The 16,369-nt window shown below is 44.5% G+C and overlaps 1 protein-coding gene and 1 pseudogene across 2 annotated transcripts; both read right to left on the bottom strand.

Moving 5' to 3' along the window:
* Positions 1–71: 71 nt before the first annotated feature.
* Positions 72–2,591, bottom strand: LOC127347334 (uncharacterized). 2 transcript variants are annotated; one of them, XM_071818868.1, is made up of 3 exons: positions 1,578–2,591; positions 682–1,472; positions 72–478 (listed from the first exon to the last, which is right to left on the bottom strand). In XM_071818868.1, the coding sequence occupies exons 1-2, from the start codon at positions 1,927–1,929 to the stop codon at positions 1,216–1,218; spliced, it is 609 nt and encodes a 202-aa protein (XP_071674969.1). In that variant the 5' UTR covers positions 1,930–2,591; the 3' UTR covers positions 72–478; positions 682–1,215. The 2 variants fall into 2 exon arrangements, with proteins under 2 accessions (XP_071674969.1, XP_071674968.1); XM_071818867.1 differs by having other exon boundaries at positions 74–478; positions 602–1,472.
* LOC139830054 (uncharacterized) lies at positions 2,224–6,093 on the bottom strand (annotated as a pseudogene).
* Between the last annotated feature and the right edge of the window lie 10,276 nt (positions 6,094–16,369).

Below are 16,369 nucleotides of genomic sequence, written 5' to 3'. Positions count from 1 at the left end.
GATTTGTTTAGGTATTTGAAATATTCCATTTTTGATATTGTTTTTCTGCAAAATTTGATATACTATACTTAATTTTCTCAATTAGAATGATTTAGTTATGCTTTTTTGAAGACTGCCGTGGAGAAATAGAAAAAAGCTATGCCGACAGTATAACCTACGGCACAGGTCTGTAGTGAAAAAAAAAGAAAAAAAATGTTGTGCCGTGGTCCTGTGCCGACGGCCAGAACTGTGCCGACGGTGACCGTCGGCACCTCCAGCCTGTACCGACGGCCAATTTAACGCCGACGGCCATCCTTGTCGCCGCGTTCCGGAGGCTTCTGTGCCGACGGCCCCGACATTTGGCCGTCGGCACATCGCTTCGCCGTCGGCGTACAGGAATTCTCCCGTAGTGATTGCGCACTGTTGATGTTCCCTTGTATATACTTGCATATTCGGCATCATCCGTAATCTCCGTTTCTTAAGTGCCCACCCTATTACCCTAAAGAAGACACCATAAATAGTTCAGTAGTTAAACCATATGTAGGCATAATATGGAAAGTGATAATGCATAGCAAATAAATAAAAGAGGAACAACTTGATGTGTTCGACATTAATAACCTACCGAACCAAAGTAGTGATATTCTTTTTGAAAACCACTACGAGAATAGTTAATGGCAAAATGATCATCTTGTTGCATGTGACCTTGGTAGTGGTAAGCAGAAAGTCCAATTCCACGCAAATCCAAGGGGACCACCACTATGTAGATTTCTTGGAACAAAAGTATCACCAGGGTGGAAACAAGGATGCGGGACACTGGACTGCAAAAGTCATGCTAGATAGTAAGATTACCAGAGTAGGGTTGTCTTCACGAGGACCTCCATGACCACCTATCACATGAAGAAATTGACAAAAAAAAACATTTAAACACAACAGGCCATTGGAATATTATGGATAGGATCATAGTGAGTCCATAAAGGAAGAACTGATGTTTCAGATGAAGTGTTAAACTACTCAAACTATTTCCTGCGTTTCTCAGAGTAGGCATTCCGTCAATCCTGTGATAGCCAAATTCTGCACCAGTTGACACAAAGTCAGTTGAAAAATCTTCAAAGAAGCCTATAGGATATGAACCTGGGTGGTTTAAGAATGGAGGTCTTCCAGGCAATCACAGGATGAGTTGGCCCTGGAAAGTCCTTCATATTCTCTTCAAATGGTCTAGGACCCCATTGTGCACCCTCACATTGTGCAACCTTCAGGTCTACTTAAGCTTCCTTCAAATGGTCTAGGACCCCATTGTGCACCCTCACATTCAAGATGAGTTGGCCCTGGAAAGTCCTTCATATTCTCTTCAATATGTTTAAGGTTGGCGTTGTGTCTGCCAGGATATGCTGCAAATGGCTTGAAATGTTCCTGTAAAGAATTGAGTCCTGCTTCATGGCAAGCCCTTGAGCTAGCATGTGGCCCAACACCAACACCGTTGCTCTTCTCCGCTTCTGAATGGATGGAACTTTGGTCAGCATGCTTGCAATAGCAAAAATCTCAAAGTCTTTTCAGGAACATAATAAATCTCAAAGTATTCGTTTTTTCAAGATAATTACCTAGAGGATATGGTCGAGCTACATATTCGGAGGCAAAATGAGGTACTGGTGTGTCATGTTGTCCAGGAAATGGACCACCCATGAGTGGCCTAATTATACCATCATCAGGCCTGATGGATACCGTCAGTGAAATTGAGGTCCAGTTTTGGTTCGGTACAGGTGCCATGTGTGCCATTTCAGAATGATATGAACCACATGGTTGTTGCTGCTTTGGAGGCTGAATGTTTTCAGGAAAACTATTCACAGGAGGCTTCATTTGATTTGGCTGACCTTGCACATATGGCAACGATCCAGGATGCAGCACATGGTCAGGAAGCATCCTATCAGGTCCAGCTGGATGTTGTGGTCCCATACTTGAGGAACCCGGTGCCCCAAGATTTTGCTGTGATGTCTGCTGTAACGACCCCCCTTTCTCGAGATCATTTGATGTATCTGAGGCCTTAGACTCATTGTGTCCCTGCACATCTGGGCCATGTGAATTAATTTCCTAGCCAGCTTATCATTTATTTTGCCCTGGTCTGTGTTTTAAGAGGAACACCTAGTTGCAGCCTCTGGGAAGGGATGCTGCACTGACGTCCTCTAAGCATATTTACCAACATGTTGCTGCTGCTGTTATGGTGGTGTAGGCTGAGTTCCTTGAGGGGGCCTAGTTGACTGTTGGCCTTGCAATGGAACCTGATTCTGAAGGACGTACCGGTGCAGGATGTTGTAGCGTGTGATGTGCTGGCTGAGTATGTGGATATGATTGATTGCTAGTTACTGCTTGCGCTGGAGGATGTGGTTGTGCATGCGCCATTGGATGAGGCTGATAATATGTCTGAGGTTGTGGGTAAAATTGCTTCTGCACTTGTGGATGTTGATGCTGGATTTGAGAGTTGAGCTGGATGTGAGATTGAACATGTTGTTCCAGAGTTAAATGCTGCAGTTGCGAATGTTGTTTGTGCGAATGAAGATGCTGATATTCTGGAGGATGAGGCTGTGAATGTGGCTGCACTGAGGAGGTGTTCCTTGAGTAGCAGCTATTGCAAATGGCTGACTTCCAACTTGAGTAGAGGCTGGTGGATGAGCCATTGAGTGTGCTTAGGGTTGAGGCACCTGTAGAGGTACTTAACTTTGTGGTTGCATCTGTGGAATTTGAGGTATTGGCTGCAATGGTGAATTATGCCGAGGGTGCGACTGAACTGCTGGTGCTTGGAGTTGCGGAAGGGCAGACTGATTTTGGGAATGGGATGGCACCATATGTTCGGGCTGAGAGGGCTGCGGAACTTTGAGTTTCGACGAATGAAGCAGATTGCGCAGGAGCTTGAGCTGCATTCTGGGGTGCCACTTGCATCTGAGATTGTGTGTACTGCTGATACTGTACTGTTGATACTGATACTGTACTGTTGATACTGCTGCATGTTGGGATTGTGTCCTCTGGGTAATGTTGCTGGTAGTACTGCTTGTAATGGAATTGCTGCTGGTACTGCTCAGCTGTTGGAGTTTGAGGACCAATTGCTTGCCCATGACTAGTACCAACAGGTGCCGCCACAGAAGATGGGAGCACAGCCGCCATGCTTGTTGTGGTTGCACTTGCACCAGCTGAACTAGTTGCCACTGATGGCACTGCTGTAGTAGGAGCTGCTGCAGCAATTACCAAAGGTGATGTTGAGTTAGCTGCATATGGATACTGTGTGATAGCCTGGGTTGTTTGCAGCTGTTGACTGAGTCAAACTACTACCGGCCTGTTGTGTTTGAGGCTGCCCCTACAAATAACACAAAAATCTAACAATGATTAATGCTACTCTCTCCGATTCATATTACTTTCCGGAGTAGGAAAAAGTTATTGAAATACATACTCAAGGTATGATAGACATACAGGGCAGAGGTGAGCATGTTCTTGCACTTGACGATGTAGAATTTGAGTACCACAACGGTTACAAACAACAGGAGAGTTCCCGTAAGCACTAGTAGTGCCATGTGTGATACAGTCAGATAGATGTCCTTGATATTGACAACCACTACTTTACGAACTGTTTCGGCAAGGAATTTATTGGATTCCATCAAAGACTGCAAACCGAAAAGCAGGTTGTAAACAAAGGGAGGGACTTGAAACATACTTAACTCGCAAATTTTTCAAAGCTTAAGAAGATAGTAATACCTTGGAATCGGCTTCCGTCACCAAGTAGACATCATAAGGGCAAGCTTGTGGTGTTGTCATAACATAAGCACACACGGTTTGCAGTAGAGATGTGTGCACTGAGCTTGCATAGCTTCTTTGGGACATAAAAATGTCCGACATATGGGACACAAATATTCACCAGGAAGAGATGTAATATTCAGAAACATTCGTTATCGAAACACACTCTCAAATCTCAGCAACTTTTACCCAATCAGAGTTCTGGTACCTGCATATCACTTATGCTAATTTTATAAACTTATGCACTGAAAATGTGTGAATGTTAACAACAGACCACAATGAGGGTACAAACAGTATTAATTTATTGGTGTGTCAATAGGGATCATCCAATAATAAGTGGCTGAAGATTGAGCTAATGATGCACAACAACAAGGCAATGATTGAAGTTTTCAACAATAGCCATGAGTTATATGCATTAAATGAAGAAGCCTAAAATGGTATGACAAACGATCAAACAAAACTTCAAATACAGTAGTTACAGAGGAAAATAGGACTCGGCTATAATTGTTAACAGACTGAGATAAAGTACTGCTTCCAACTATAATTGTTAAGAGCAAAGAATACAGGGATTGTCTAATCTGTTTTCATGCCCTTTTGTGGCAAATGGTTCATTAACAGACTCTGAAAGTAGGCTGCGCGAAGTGTTGGAACATGGCGAGTTGGGGATCACAGGGTCGATAGTCCATTTACAAGCCAGCGAGCCACATCTCCTTGGCTATGAAGTGTGGCTGGAACTTGATTCACTATGCTAAGATAAAATTGGCTAAAAGGACCAAGTTACCCAACAATACCCCTAAATCAACAAATGCACTAGCAAGGTAGGAGATTGAGATACACAACACGTGCCTCCTCTATACAGAGTGAAAATAAATTAGAGACATAAACACTTGGAATTGTTACGACCGACAAATAACTTGCGTAGCAAAAAATAGCAAAATAATCTCAGCGGAAGAAATAAATCATGGAATATGGTACAAGTAGAAATATGGCAGGTAATCAAGTTAACAAGATTAGCCAGCTATACCATGGAATCAGACTACCAATAGTAATGGACAGTGGACACTTTAATAAAGCTGGAATTTGCTTTCCAAGTTTAGTAGTAATAGTAATGAAATGGCAGGTGATTAAGAGAGCGAAGCTAGGTAAGCACATAAATAAACCAACCATATACGCAAACGGAGGGAATGGAAGTGGCACTAGTAAAGTAGTGATGAAGCACATTACTACCTCCGTTTCAAGAAATAAGGCGCACACGTATTCCAAGACAAACTTTGATCATAAAAATTGAGCAACAAAATCTTGATTATATTATATGTAATTAGTATCGTTGGATTCGTACGGAAAAGAACTTTTTAATGATATTAATTTCATACAAACAATGTTTATCTATTTGAAGTAATTCTTGGTCAAACAAAAAGCGCGTAAAACAAGAGCGCCTTATTCCTTGAAACGGAGGTAGAACTTAGTTGTAAGTAAACTATTCCCGACAAAAATACGGCAATTAATCAAGGAAGTGAAGCCAAATACATTACTAAGTTGATCAGAAATGACATACTTAGGGAACCGAAATGGCAATGCTAGCAGGCTAAAATATTAAATCTAGGACTGCCTTCCTAACTATTTCCAGCAAAAAACATGGCAGCTAGCAGATTATCCGTCATCGGGGTTGCAAATGTGGCCAATAACATTGGCAAGCTGAGCATATCATGGGTTAAAGGACTCGAATAGAGGTTGTGTGAAATTAAACGTTGATGTTGCCATGTACTCCGGTATTAACAAATAATTGCCCAGCACACGCAAAGGAGGTAAACACAGAATTGGACTCGGCGAGAGCAATTTAGACACGATCAATACATGCTGAAGCACCCTATCAGATCAACGAACGGTGATATACACACGGAATAAAACATATAGACTGCTGCAGATTATGCGGTATCAGGCAGTGGAACTTCTATCCCCTGAGCAATGAACCATGACACCACATTCACTGGTACGCTTCGAAATTCCAGTGCGCCGCTCATATCAACAAAAGTTCGCAGTAAAATATCGCCGACCACAGATTTTTAGAGACATCCTCTCACAAATGAACAGCAGTGCTTGACGGTTGACGCGAGTACCTGGGAAACAATAGGGACCGCGCGGTGGAGTTCGGGTTGGTTGAGGAGGCACACCGCCCGTACACGTATTCGTCAACCCGAGCGGGACGGACGAGTAGTGGATCCGACTCCGACGAGCTGGATCGGCGACGGCGGCTGGGCGAAGGGCGGAGGCGGCGAATGGCAGCGGCTGGGTTTCTGTCTCCCTCGCTCACTCTCCTCTTCTCACTCCGGTGCGAGCATAATCTTGGGCCGGGCCAGGAAGGAGTAGGGGAGGGGATTCGTGTTGGGCCTGTTTCGGGCCGTATCCCCAAATGCATTTCTGGATCAGCGCCTCATCTTAATGCGAAACCGACTCCAGCGTCCACGCGCTATCTTGCCCCAGTTCCTCGCTCAACGGACTGAACTCGGTTTCCAGTTTCCGTGTCCAGTGCTCTGCTCACTCCGAGTTCGACTTCGCCTCAGGATCGACTCCGATTCCAAACTCCATGTGTCGTGCCAGTACTATAATAGGCGCTCGACGGCGTCCCATGGAGCCATCAATTCCTTGGTTTACCTCGTCTCCAATCGACTCTGCGCTTGCCCTAGCTAGCTCGCTCTCGACGGCTGATCATCAAGCATCCATGGAAATGGCCGCAGCTTCCCTTCTTCTGCCGCTGCTCCCGACGCCACTCAGAAGCGAGATGGTGCCGATCCTCCCGACACCTCCCAAGAGCAAGATGCTTCCGCTGCTGCCGACGCCGTCCGTCGTCGCTGCGCTGCTAGCGCTTTCAGCCATGCCCGGCCGCGCCGACTTTGTCCAGAGGTGGGACGCGACCAAGAAATACAAGAGCATCATATCGCCATCGTCCGAAAGCGGTGGGAGTCCCAGCCGCGCTGACTTCGTTGACAGGTGGGAGGCGAACAAGAAATACAAGGTTCCCGGTGCTGCGAGCGGCGCATCGTCATCGTCATCGTCGGACTGCAGCGGCGGGAGCCCCGGACGCGCCGACTCCGTCGAGCGGTGGGACACCAAGAAGCTCACGACTCCGAGCGGGACGTCCCCAACAACTGATCGTGGCCGCCTGCAGGACGGCGATAACAAGCGCCCGCCTAGCCGCGCGTCCTCGGCCGAGCGCTGGGATTTGCACAAGAAGCATCGCCCGGATGAGAAGGACGATCTGCCTCAGGCCCAAGAGATGACGACTCGAGGATTTGCACAAGAAGCGTTCGCCGGACCAAACTTCTATGCCTCGCCGGATCCGATCATGCTCCCCATGCCTTCCTTCCTTCTGCGGGCGCACTAGTTTTGTTCACTGATCGATCAGGGTGTTGTACTTAGATTTGGTGCAAATGCACTCTACCATTAGCAGTGCTTTGATTTATCTCCAATAATTGTAATACTACTTCAAAATCACGAATTAATTTGTACGCAACAGCATCTGATTGATCATTTGGCTTGTATAAATTGTTGCATTTGATGCTAACTAAGCAATTATTACATTAAATAATGGATGCCCAATACTTATGATGCAAGTTCAATATTTATGGTCTCCTCATTTTAGCGCCCCATCCTCGATGAAATTATGTTCCATGGAGATTGGACTTTTAGAGCAGGTGCTTGGTGAGCATCCATATCCAGACCGTGTATACTGCATCAAGATCCGTGCAAGATTTTTTTGTTCCCCTCTCAAACAATTTTTCATTTTTGTATCTCTCACACCACAGATTATTTGAACTCGAAATTTTGCAGATCACTTAAACATAACAATTGAAATGTGGGAAAAATATTTTGAATTTTTTTATATCATTGTCTATATATGTATTTCAAAAATTTATTTTAAATTTTAAATAATTTAAATTTGAAATTTGCACAAAAAAATTCTAAACTAATTTTCCTCCATTCTATTTGTTATTTTTGAGTGATTTAAAAAAATCTAATCTAAATATTTTATAATTTAAGAGATACAAAAAAGAAAAGGACAAAAAATGTGAAGCTGCGCAGAGCGCACCTGCTCCATTCAATCTTTCCGATGTTCCACGTTCAGCCTCCTACCCTAAAATTCCCTGCGCGGTAACAAAACAACTCCATGGTTGAGGGAAAATTTCTCAACACTGCGGATACAAATTTCTTTTCCCTTCTAACTACAAGATGTATTATGATATTAACCCCATGGCATCTGCACCGGGGAGGCACATCCAACTCATTACCAAAAAAAAACTCAATCCGTGTAAAAAAAAGCGCAATGCGAAGCGGCAACTTACTTATACCATGACGATAAGTTGTATAATTATCGATTCCTACACAACAAGAAATTTCATCTAAAAAACTTCGAGATGGTATGCAATGTGTCAACCGCCATCACCGAAAAACGGGCCAATCTGTTTTCTGTATGCTGATCATGCTGCATATACCTAGTAGCTGTATCTGATGGTACCATGAAGAAGCTACTTCTATTGATACTAACATTGAGAAAGTTATTATGGCACTACGACTGGATAAGTTATTACGACACTTCTACATACAAAATAAGCATATTGAAGTTGGTTAAACAGGCGGAGCCGACTTCAAATAATTAATGAGGTAAAATAACATAATTTCGGCGAATTCTTTTTTTCAAACCCACTCTCATAGTGCTTTTGTATTAGATAACAAGATTAGCCAGCTATTACATGGAATCTACTACTGTAATAGTAATCGTCACTTTAATAAACCAGGAATTTGCTTTCCAAGTTTAATAAAATAGTAATGGACGCTTTAATAAAATAGTAATGGACAAAGGGAGGGAATGGAAGTGGCAAAGTAGTAATAAAACACAGAGTTGTGGATTTTTGTAGGACGAGCTACACGTAGCTTCTTTTTTTAAATTTTTTCAAAAATGGCATTCTAAGTTTCAAAAAAATGTGAAAAAAAACTAGATGTAGGCAATGTTGAGTTCTATCATTATGTAAAATTCGAACCTAAGATACCATATATTAGAGGCAGCACAAAAATCAAAAAATCTGACAATTTTTGAGATTGTGAGAGTTTGTACTATTCACTATTATAAATATCAGAATTTGTCATTTTGCATAGCCTTCAATATAAGGTATTTTGAGTTGCAAATTTTCCACGTTGGTAGAACACAAGATTGTCTACATCCAGTTTTTTTTTAGTTTTTTTTTAATTTAAACATTATTTTTGAATTTTTTGAAAAAACGAGCTACATTTGTGGTTTTCCCGAAACAATCTACTTAAGTTGTAAGTAGACTATTCCCGACAAAAATTACTGTAGTTCTTAATCAAGGAAGCGTAGCCAAATAAATTATTAAGTTTAATCAGAAATAAATTATGGCTTCTTTTACTTCTGTTGGGTTTCATATCAAGCCTATCGCAACTTTCTTAGGAAAAGGGCTTTGATGTTTTTGTTGTTGTTTGATCGGAAATGGCATACTCCCTCTGTCTAAAATAGGTGTCTCAACTTTTTCTAGATACGGATGTACCTATAAATAAAGTGCTAAGTCATCTATTTTTAAACAGAGGTAGCGCTTAGGGAACCGAAATGCCAATGCTAGCTGGCTAAAATATTAGATCTAGGTCTTCCTTCCTAAATATTTCCTGCAAAAAATCGTGGCAACTAGCAGATTATCGGCGAATTAGACAAAACTAACCCTTGTGGCAAAGAAATTCATAAAATGAACTCAGATCAAAACTATTTCAACAAATAACCCCTTTGTATAACGCCTTGTTATGGGGCGCCATGCTATACCGTACGGCGCCCAGGTCAAGGGCGCCATGATCCCAGAGTTGACCCGCCACGTCGACGAGGCCGGGCCCATGTCTTCGCACGCATGGCGCCTTGTAATGAGGCGCCATGGTCGTATGGCGCCCTCGCCCGGGGAGTCGTGCCCTTGTGTTGAACTGGCCGCCCAAGCCCGACCAGTCGTGGCCTCACTCTTTGCGACACCTCCCGACCGCCGCACCCGTCGTCTCTGCCATCCCCGACCGCCACCCCCGTCGTCTCTGCCGTCCCCGACCGCTGCCCTCGCCGTCCTCGCCACCGCCGTATCCACAGGCATAGCCGCCGCCCGCCGATTCTCCCCCCACCCCGCCGTCTCTCTCAGTCGGCGGCTCGATGCACTCCGTCGCCGCCATGGAGGTCGGCCGCGCGAGCTCCACTCCGCGTTGAAGGTTGGAGCCGGCCTCCGTCTGGCATCCGTAAGGCACCTATATGGAGTCTGATTCTTCAAGGTACAATGCATCATCACTTCTCTATCTTGTTTTAAATCTAGGTTTAATTTCAATCTTACATTGTTCTTAGAATTTTGATTTGCCATTGTGTCCTCTAAAATTGGTTGCAGGTATTAATTACTAGTTAGCTCTTGGTATTATTTTCCCTGATGTTTATTTGGCATAAATTTTGGTGTCAGGTGTTGTAGTTGGCATAATTTTTTCGCACAAATGAGCTTATTGAAAAGATCTATATGTATGTTGGGTTTATTATTTTTATCCTAGCGTAAAATTGGCTATTAGTCTTCCTTTGTTGCCATTAATCAAGTAGCTATTTGTAAGTTGAGGTTAAAAAGTAGTATACTACTCCAGTAGCTATTTGTAAGTAGAATGCAAAACTAGTTTCAGTGAAATTCTATTGTAAGGTCTTCTCATATTGCTCCAGTACATGCTGCCCGTGGAATTTCTGTCAGTAGTAGCATGTGCTGTGTGAAGTCGTACCATGACTAATTTTTGGGTTTATTTTGTAGGTATTCTCTCATCGATTACTCGTACGATGAACTCCACCGTGCACGGTTTATGTAGGAGGAAGGAAGGGTTTTTGACCAGCTCCACCTGAGGTCCGGTGGGATTAATGAAAAGATGAAGTATGACGAGCGATACACGAAGCATATTCGGCAGACTGGGCTTCTGCCTTTCATCACACTCGTGTCTCGTTGGACGCCGAAGATGAACCCTTGTTTGATCACGGCACTCGTTGACCGATGGTGTCCCGAGACACATTCTTTTCACTTCCATTGTGGGGAGATGACAGTGACTTTGCAGGACGTTTCTATGATCCTTGCACTTCCTATCAAGGGTGAACCTATTTACTTCCTATCAAGGGTGAACCTATTTGCTTTAGCACTGATATTGAGGGATGGCGTGCCACTATGGAGGGCCTCATAGGGAAGGAACCGGGTATTCTGAAGATGTCTGCTTGTGCAACTTATTCATGGATTGCTCAGAATTTTGGCCAGTGCCCAGATGGATATGACGAAGATAGTGAAGTGGTGCAGCAATATGCCCGGGCATATTGTTTGTATCTAATCAGCCGGGTTCTTTTTTCTGACGCCACCGGCGATCGTGCTTCCTTTATGTTGCTTCAGTTGTTTGCTGGTTGGAGCATGGACTCAGCTGGGGTACAGCTGCACTTGCTCATTTGTACCGCCAGGTAACCACTCAGTGTTTTGATAAAATGGAAGTTATTTCGAGTCCGGTAATACTTACATATTTTTGATTGTGTGTGCAGCTAGACGAGGCGTGCCGTAGGGGCACGGATCCAACGGACCAGAGTAAGTCGAAGGAAGCTAATATCGGTGGTCCGATGATCCTCTTGTCAGTATGGTGTTGGGAGCACTTGCCAGTTGGGCGGCCAGCACCTTTCGGTTATGACCGGCGGGATGATCATGGTGATCCGGAGCGTATGGCTACATGGGTGTGGTATTGGGACAAGGTTGAAGGTTTCTTCGGTATTTCGAAGACACAATACTTGCACTACGTCAACGGGCTCGATGTCATGCTCCCGGAGCATGTAAGCTCATTCTCTTGTTGTTCTATCCGTATTTCGATGTTCTAAAAAATACTAGTAACAATATAGTTGATTCTTTTTTGCACAGGTGACTTGGAACCATATGGAGCATCGGATAATATTGGTCGCAATATCACGTTCGCTTTGAACCCCAAGTGCCTAGACGAATCACATCTTTGGACGTTGTGTGGCCCATTAATTTGTTACTACCCCGTAGAGTGGCACCTACCACATCGGGTTATGACACAGTTTGGATTATATCAGCAGACCCGCCAAAGTTCAAAGACACTTCTTTCCATCTTCACGGGTAATTACTTATGAAAAACCTTGAAGTTATTTTGATTGTTTCATAGTACTGACAAAGATTACATTCTATGTGCAGCATCAACAAGATCAAGAATAAGGGCATAAAGAATTGGAGCAAGGAACATAAAGTACACATCAAGAGGTTCCTTCACAAGATCGATAAGATCGAGCAAAGAAGGCTTAGAGGCACTCCACCTCCCACCCCGCGGCCTTTCGATACGTCGACATTTAACTGCTATCTCATGTGGTTTCGTGGTGTGGCTCGTACACAACTAAACCCGCCGGCATTTCAAAGTGATGACATATATATTGCTTGAACCCAATCCGGGTTTCGATGAGATGGCCAATTTTGAGTACAACAAGCTCATTAGGACTGGAAGACGCGCACAATTAGCACCGATTGTGCGGTATGTTTTCCTTTATATGTGTATCCACATATATCATAATTGCCTACTAAAGTATATAGTTCAATCATTCAATGTTGCATTTTTCTGTGCTTTCCTTTGCTGGACATATTGCATAACAAATAAGTATTGTATCTGCTGCTTGTACAACTGAGTAAAAAAATACCACTGATAAAATATGCATAATTGTACCATGCTATGTTTCAGTTTAGTAGTCTAGTTATTTTCTCGGTGGAGAAATAATTAAGTTGTTGATACATCAATAGCATCTCGTTGGAGAACTATGTTGTCACATAAACTATGTTGTTTTACTTTTGAAGATGTTGTCATGTACTACTTTGTCCGTGAATTATTTTCGAGATGAAAATGATCTGTACTATAAATGTGAGTTTTTCTATGGCCTGAACTAGATCAATCAAGATTGCATCAATATCTTTACTATTAAATCTGAATAGGTGGCTGCCTGGTGTCACAAACGGGCCAAACAGTGTTTTTCTGGGCCCAACATGATCCCACTCAAATCACCCCGGATAACCAGGCCCACGATCTATGTAGCGTGCAAGCCAACATATTCCATCATGCATCTCTCGAGAACGAACTGGCAAGTCAACTAAAAAAACGGTTTGCCAATACGGTATACTCATTGACTGGCAGGTCCATGGTCTGTCCGTTCGCCCAAAATATCTCAGTTCATCGCGAAGATTCCGGAGACCGCGTCCCCGAGAGCGTAACCATCCTAGACGCCAATCCGGCCCGTTCTCCTTCCGTCTCGCACGCCATCACTCTCCTACTTATACGTACTGCCCGTCGATTTATCTTCTCCGTTTCGATCGGAATTTGTCCCTGCGTGATTTGAGCGGAAGCGCAGCTTGCAGCCGTCGCGCCGCCTCTGTTGGCCACGCGAACTTTATCCAGACAATTTAACGCCGTGAAAGTCGTGGAAGCCGAGGGCTGCCCCGGACGAGTTGCGCCCGCGCAGAGCTCACTGCAAGGACATAGACCCTAACCCCATCCCTGCAGAGGTCATCGAGTGCTCCCGCGCAGCTGAGGTCCCAGATGGCGCCTCTGGAGTTGGAGCGCCTCCGGCTCGATGCTCCTCAAAATTTTTTAAGAGAGCTGGTGAGGATTGACGAGGAGGAGATGGTGTTGAGTGCGGAGGAGCTGCACGCTAACTACAGTACGATGAACGGTTGATGTGTCGTTTTCTCTCTTTGAGAGTCTCAAATTGAGATTCGGGGATGGTCTTGATCTTTAGTCTAGATGGTAAAGCATACATATGCCTCGGTGAAAGTAAATGAGTAGATCTCTAATATCCACCATAGTGAAATTTATAATTTTTTTCCTCGTACTTTAACTACTGATGTTTGAGGGCTAAATGTGAGGAACAGGAATTATTTTTCCTTGCCTGTGAAGTAGCTGCACGCTGCACTCTCATAAAAATGTTCTAACTTTAGGACAGGGAAAGCTGGTACAGGTACAGTGTGAAGAACAGATAAGCGGCTATGTTCTCTACTTGGAATATATTACTGACGATTGCAGGTCTGCGGAGGAAGCTTCATATGTGTTCAGAGAACATTTTCCCAAATGACACCGCGACAATAAAATGTGATTCTGCAGCAATTTTTGCTGACACCAAGTTTTGGTGTGACAATCGCTTTGATCTATGTTTCACTATCCAAGAGACTATACAGTTTCTGCAACATGAAACTACGATACGAGACGGTTGAAAATTCAATGTGAGGCCAGAGAAAATGTTGGAGATTGGAGAGTGCTAAGTTAGGATGGTATTTTTAGGTGCTAATCATTTCAGTTAACTCTATTTATAATGAAATTTTGATTAATATATTATGTGTCTTTTCAAACGGTAAGTATTTATCATCCTTGAAGCATGTGTTCTGTGCAACTAGCTGTAGTTGGATGTAATGTTTTAAAGTTACTATTTTTTGTTTGCTGAAAATTTTAAGTTTCCATGGTACGTCGACGAAGCCTGATCCTGCAAACAAAAGGTTTGAATGAAGCATCATTATTTATTATAATATATCTATTTTTCATAGATCTGAGTAAAATTTGGGCCCAGTGATCGTGTTTCTAATCTCGTTTTTCTGTAAGATTGTGTCTTAGTTTGCATGTGCAATTAAAATTAACTATATTAGTAAGTGGTGAGTTTGACTGTGTTCTCAATAGTATAAATTATGTTTGATAATCTTTTTTATTCTCTACCATATGATTGGGTTAGAAACCTGTTGGAAAACATGGGCACTCTCCTATGCCTGTTTTGGTAGTGCACACGTTCAGTAGGGAAATTGTGAAACTACATTTGAGAAGGTCACAGCTCAGATCTGATGATAGTGGCTGACGATGAAGACTATGGGCTAATCTTAGACAAAGGATCTGACTTAGTAAAGTCAAGGTTGCATGTATGTACATATACCGGCATCGAGATGGACGAACTAGCCTACGCCCTTGACGCCAAAGTGACGATGATGAAGACAAGAGGAAAAATGTACTCATGTATAGGGTGACAAGCGACGACATGAGCACGAATCAACCCGTAGCAACGCACGGGCAATTTTTCTAGTATCAGTTTATATCAGAATTGGTCAGTTTTAACTTTAGGTTTCTAAAGATTTACCGCGAGTATGCCGCCCAGGCCAAGGGCGTTATACATCATGGCGCCCCGTCTCAGGGTGTCACACTCCACGGCGCCTCGCATCAGGGCGTCATACACCATGGTGCCTCGCATCTTGGCGGTATACGTGCAAACACCTGGCCCGGCTTCCTTGACGTGGCAGGTCAACTGCAGATGCACGGCGCCCTTGACCGCAGCGCCGTAACCGCTAGCATGGCGCCCCGGCCCTGGACGTTATGCGGAGGGGTTATTTCGTGAAATAATTTCCAGCTGAGTTCATTTCCTTAATTTCTTTAGCAAAAGGGTCATTTTTGTCGATACCCACCGGATTATCCTTCATCGGGGTTGCAAATATAGCCAACAACATTGCCAAACCGATGACATCATGGAAATGACTCTGAATAGAAATTGGGTGAAATTAAGTGTTGACATTGCCATGTAAGAAATTGTTGTTGCCAACGATCAAGCTCCACCGAGATTTTTAGAGACATACTCTCACAAAAGTACCTGGGAAATGATAGGGAGGAGTTCGGGTTGATTGAGGAGGCACACCATACAGGTATGTCTCAACCCGAGACGGCCCCCCGGCAGGGGTCGGACGTAAACTGGACCCGAGTCCGACGAGCTGGATCGCCGGTGGCGGCTGGGCGAAGGGCAGTGGCTGGGTTTCTGTCTCCCTAGCTGGCACTCCTCTTCCCATTTCCGTGCGAGCAAACAGAGAGAAGAATGATAGCCTTGGGCCGGGCCAGAGAGGGGTAGGGGAGGGGATTCGTGTTGGGCCAGTTTCAGGCCGTATCCCCAAATGCATTTCTGGATCAGCGCCTCTTCTTAATGCGAAACCGACTCCAGCGTCCACGCGCTATCTTGCCCCCAGTTCCTCGCTCGACGGACTGAACTCGGTTTCCAGTTTCCATGCCCAGTGCTATGCTCACTCCGAGTTCGACTTCGCCTCAGGATCGAATTCGATTCCAAACTCCATGTGTCGTACCAGTACTATATAGGCGCTCGACGGCGTCCAATGGAGCCATCAATTCTTTGCTTGGTTTCCCTCGTCTCCAATCGACTCTGCGCTTGCCCTAGCTAGCTCGCTCTTGACGGCTGATCATCAAGCATCCATGGCAATGGCCGCAGCTTCCCTTCTTCCGCCGCTGCTCCCGACGCCACCGAGAACAGAGATGGTGCCGATCCTCCCGACGCCGCCCAGGAGCAAGATGCTTCCGCTGCTGCCGACGCCGTCCGTCGTCGCTGCGCTGCTGGCGCTTTCAGCCATGCCCGGCCGCGCCGACTTCGTCCAGAGGTGGGACGCGACCAAGAAATACAAGAGCATCATATCGCCATCGTCCGAAAGCGGTGGGAGTCCCAGCCGCGCTGAGTCCGTTGACAGGTGGGACGCGAACAAGAAATACAAGGTTCCCGGTG

This window comes from Lolium perenne, chromosome 4 (assembly GCF_019359855.2).
Source record: "Lolium perenne isolate Kyuss_39 chromosome 4, Kyuss_2.0, whole genome shotgun sequence".
In the NCBI taxonomy this organism is placed as follows: domain Eukaryota; kingdom Viridiplantae; phylum Streptophyta; class Magnoliopsida; order Poales; family Poaceae; genus Lolium; species Lolium perenne.
Note: the sequence above shows the minus strand (reverse complement) of the source record. Positions and strands in the feature narration are given on the sequence as shown.

What these genes read in the sequence shown, in the direction of transcription:
- LOC127347334 (XM_071818868.1), bottom strand. Translation starts at nt 1,929, where the DNA reads ATGGGACCACAACATCCAGCTGGACCTGATAGGATGCTTCCTGACCAT. An exon ending in AGCTCGACCATATCCTCTAG is followed by an intron (nt 1,473 to 1,577) that starts GTAATTATCTTG and finishes CCATCCATTCAG; the next exon opens with AAGCGGAGAAGAGCAACGGT.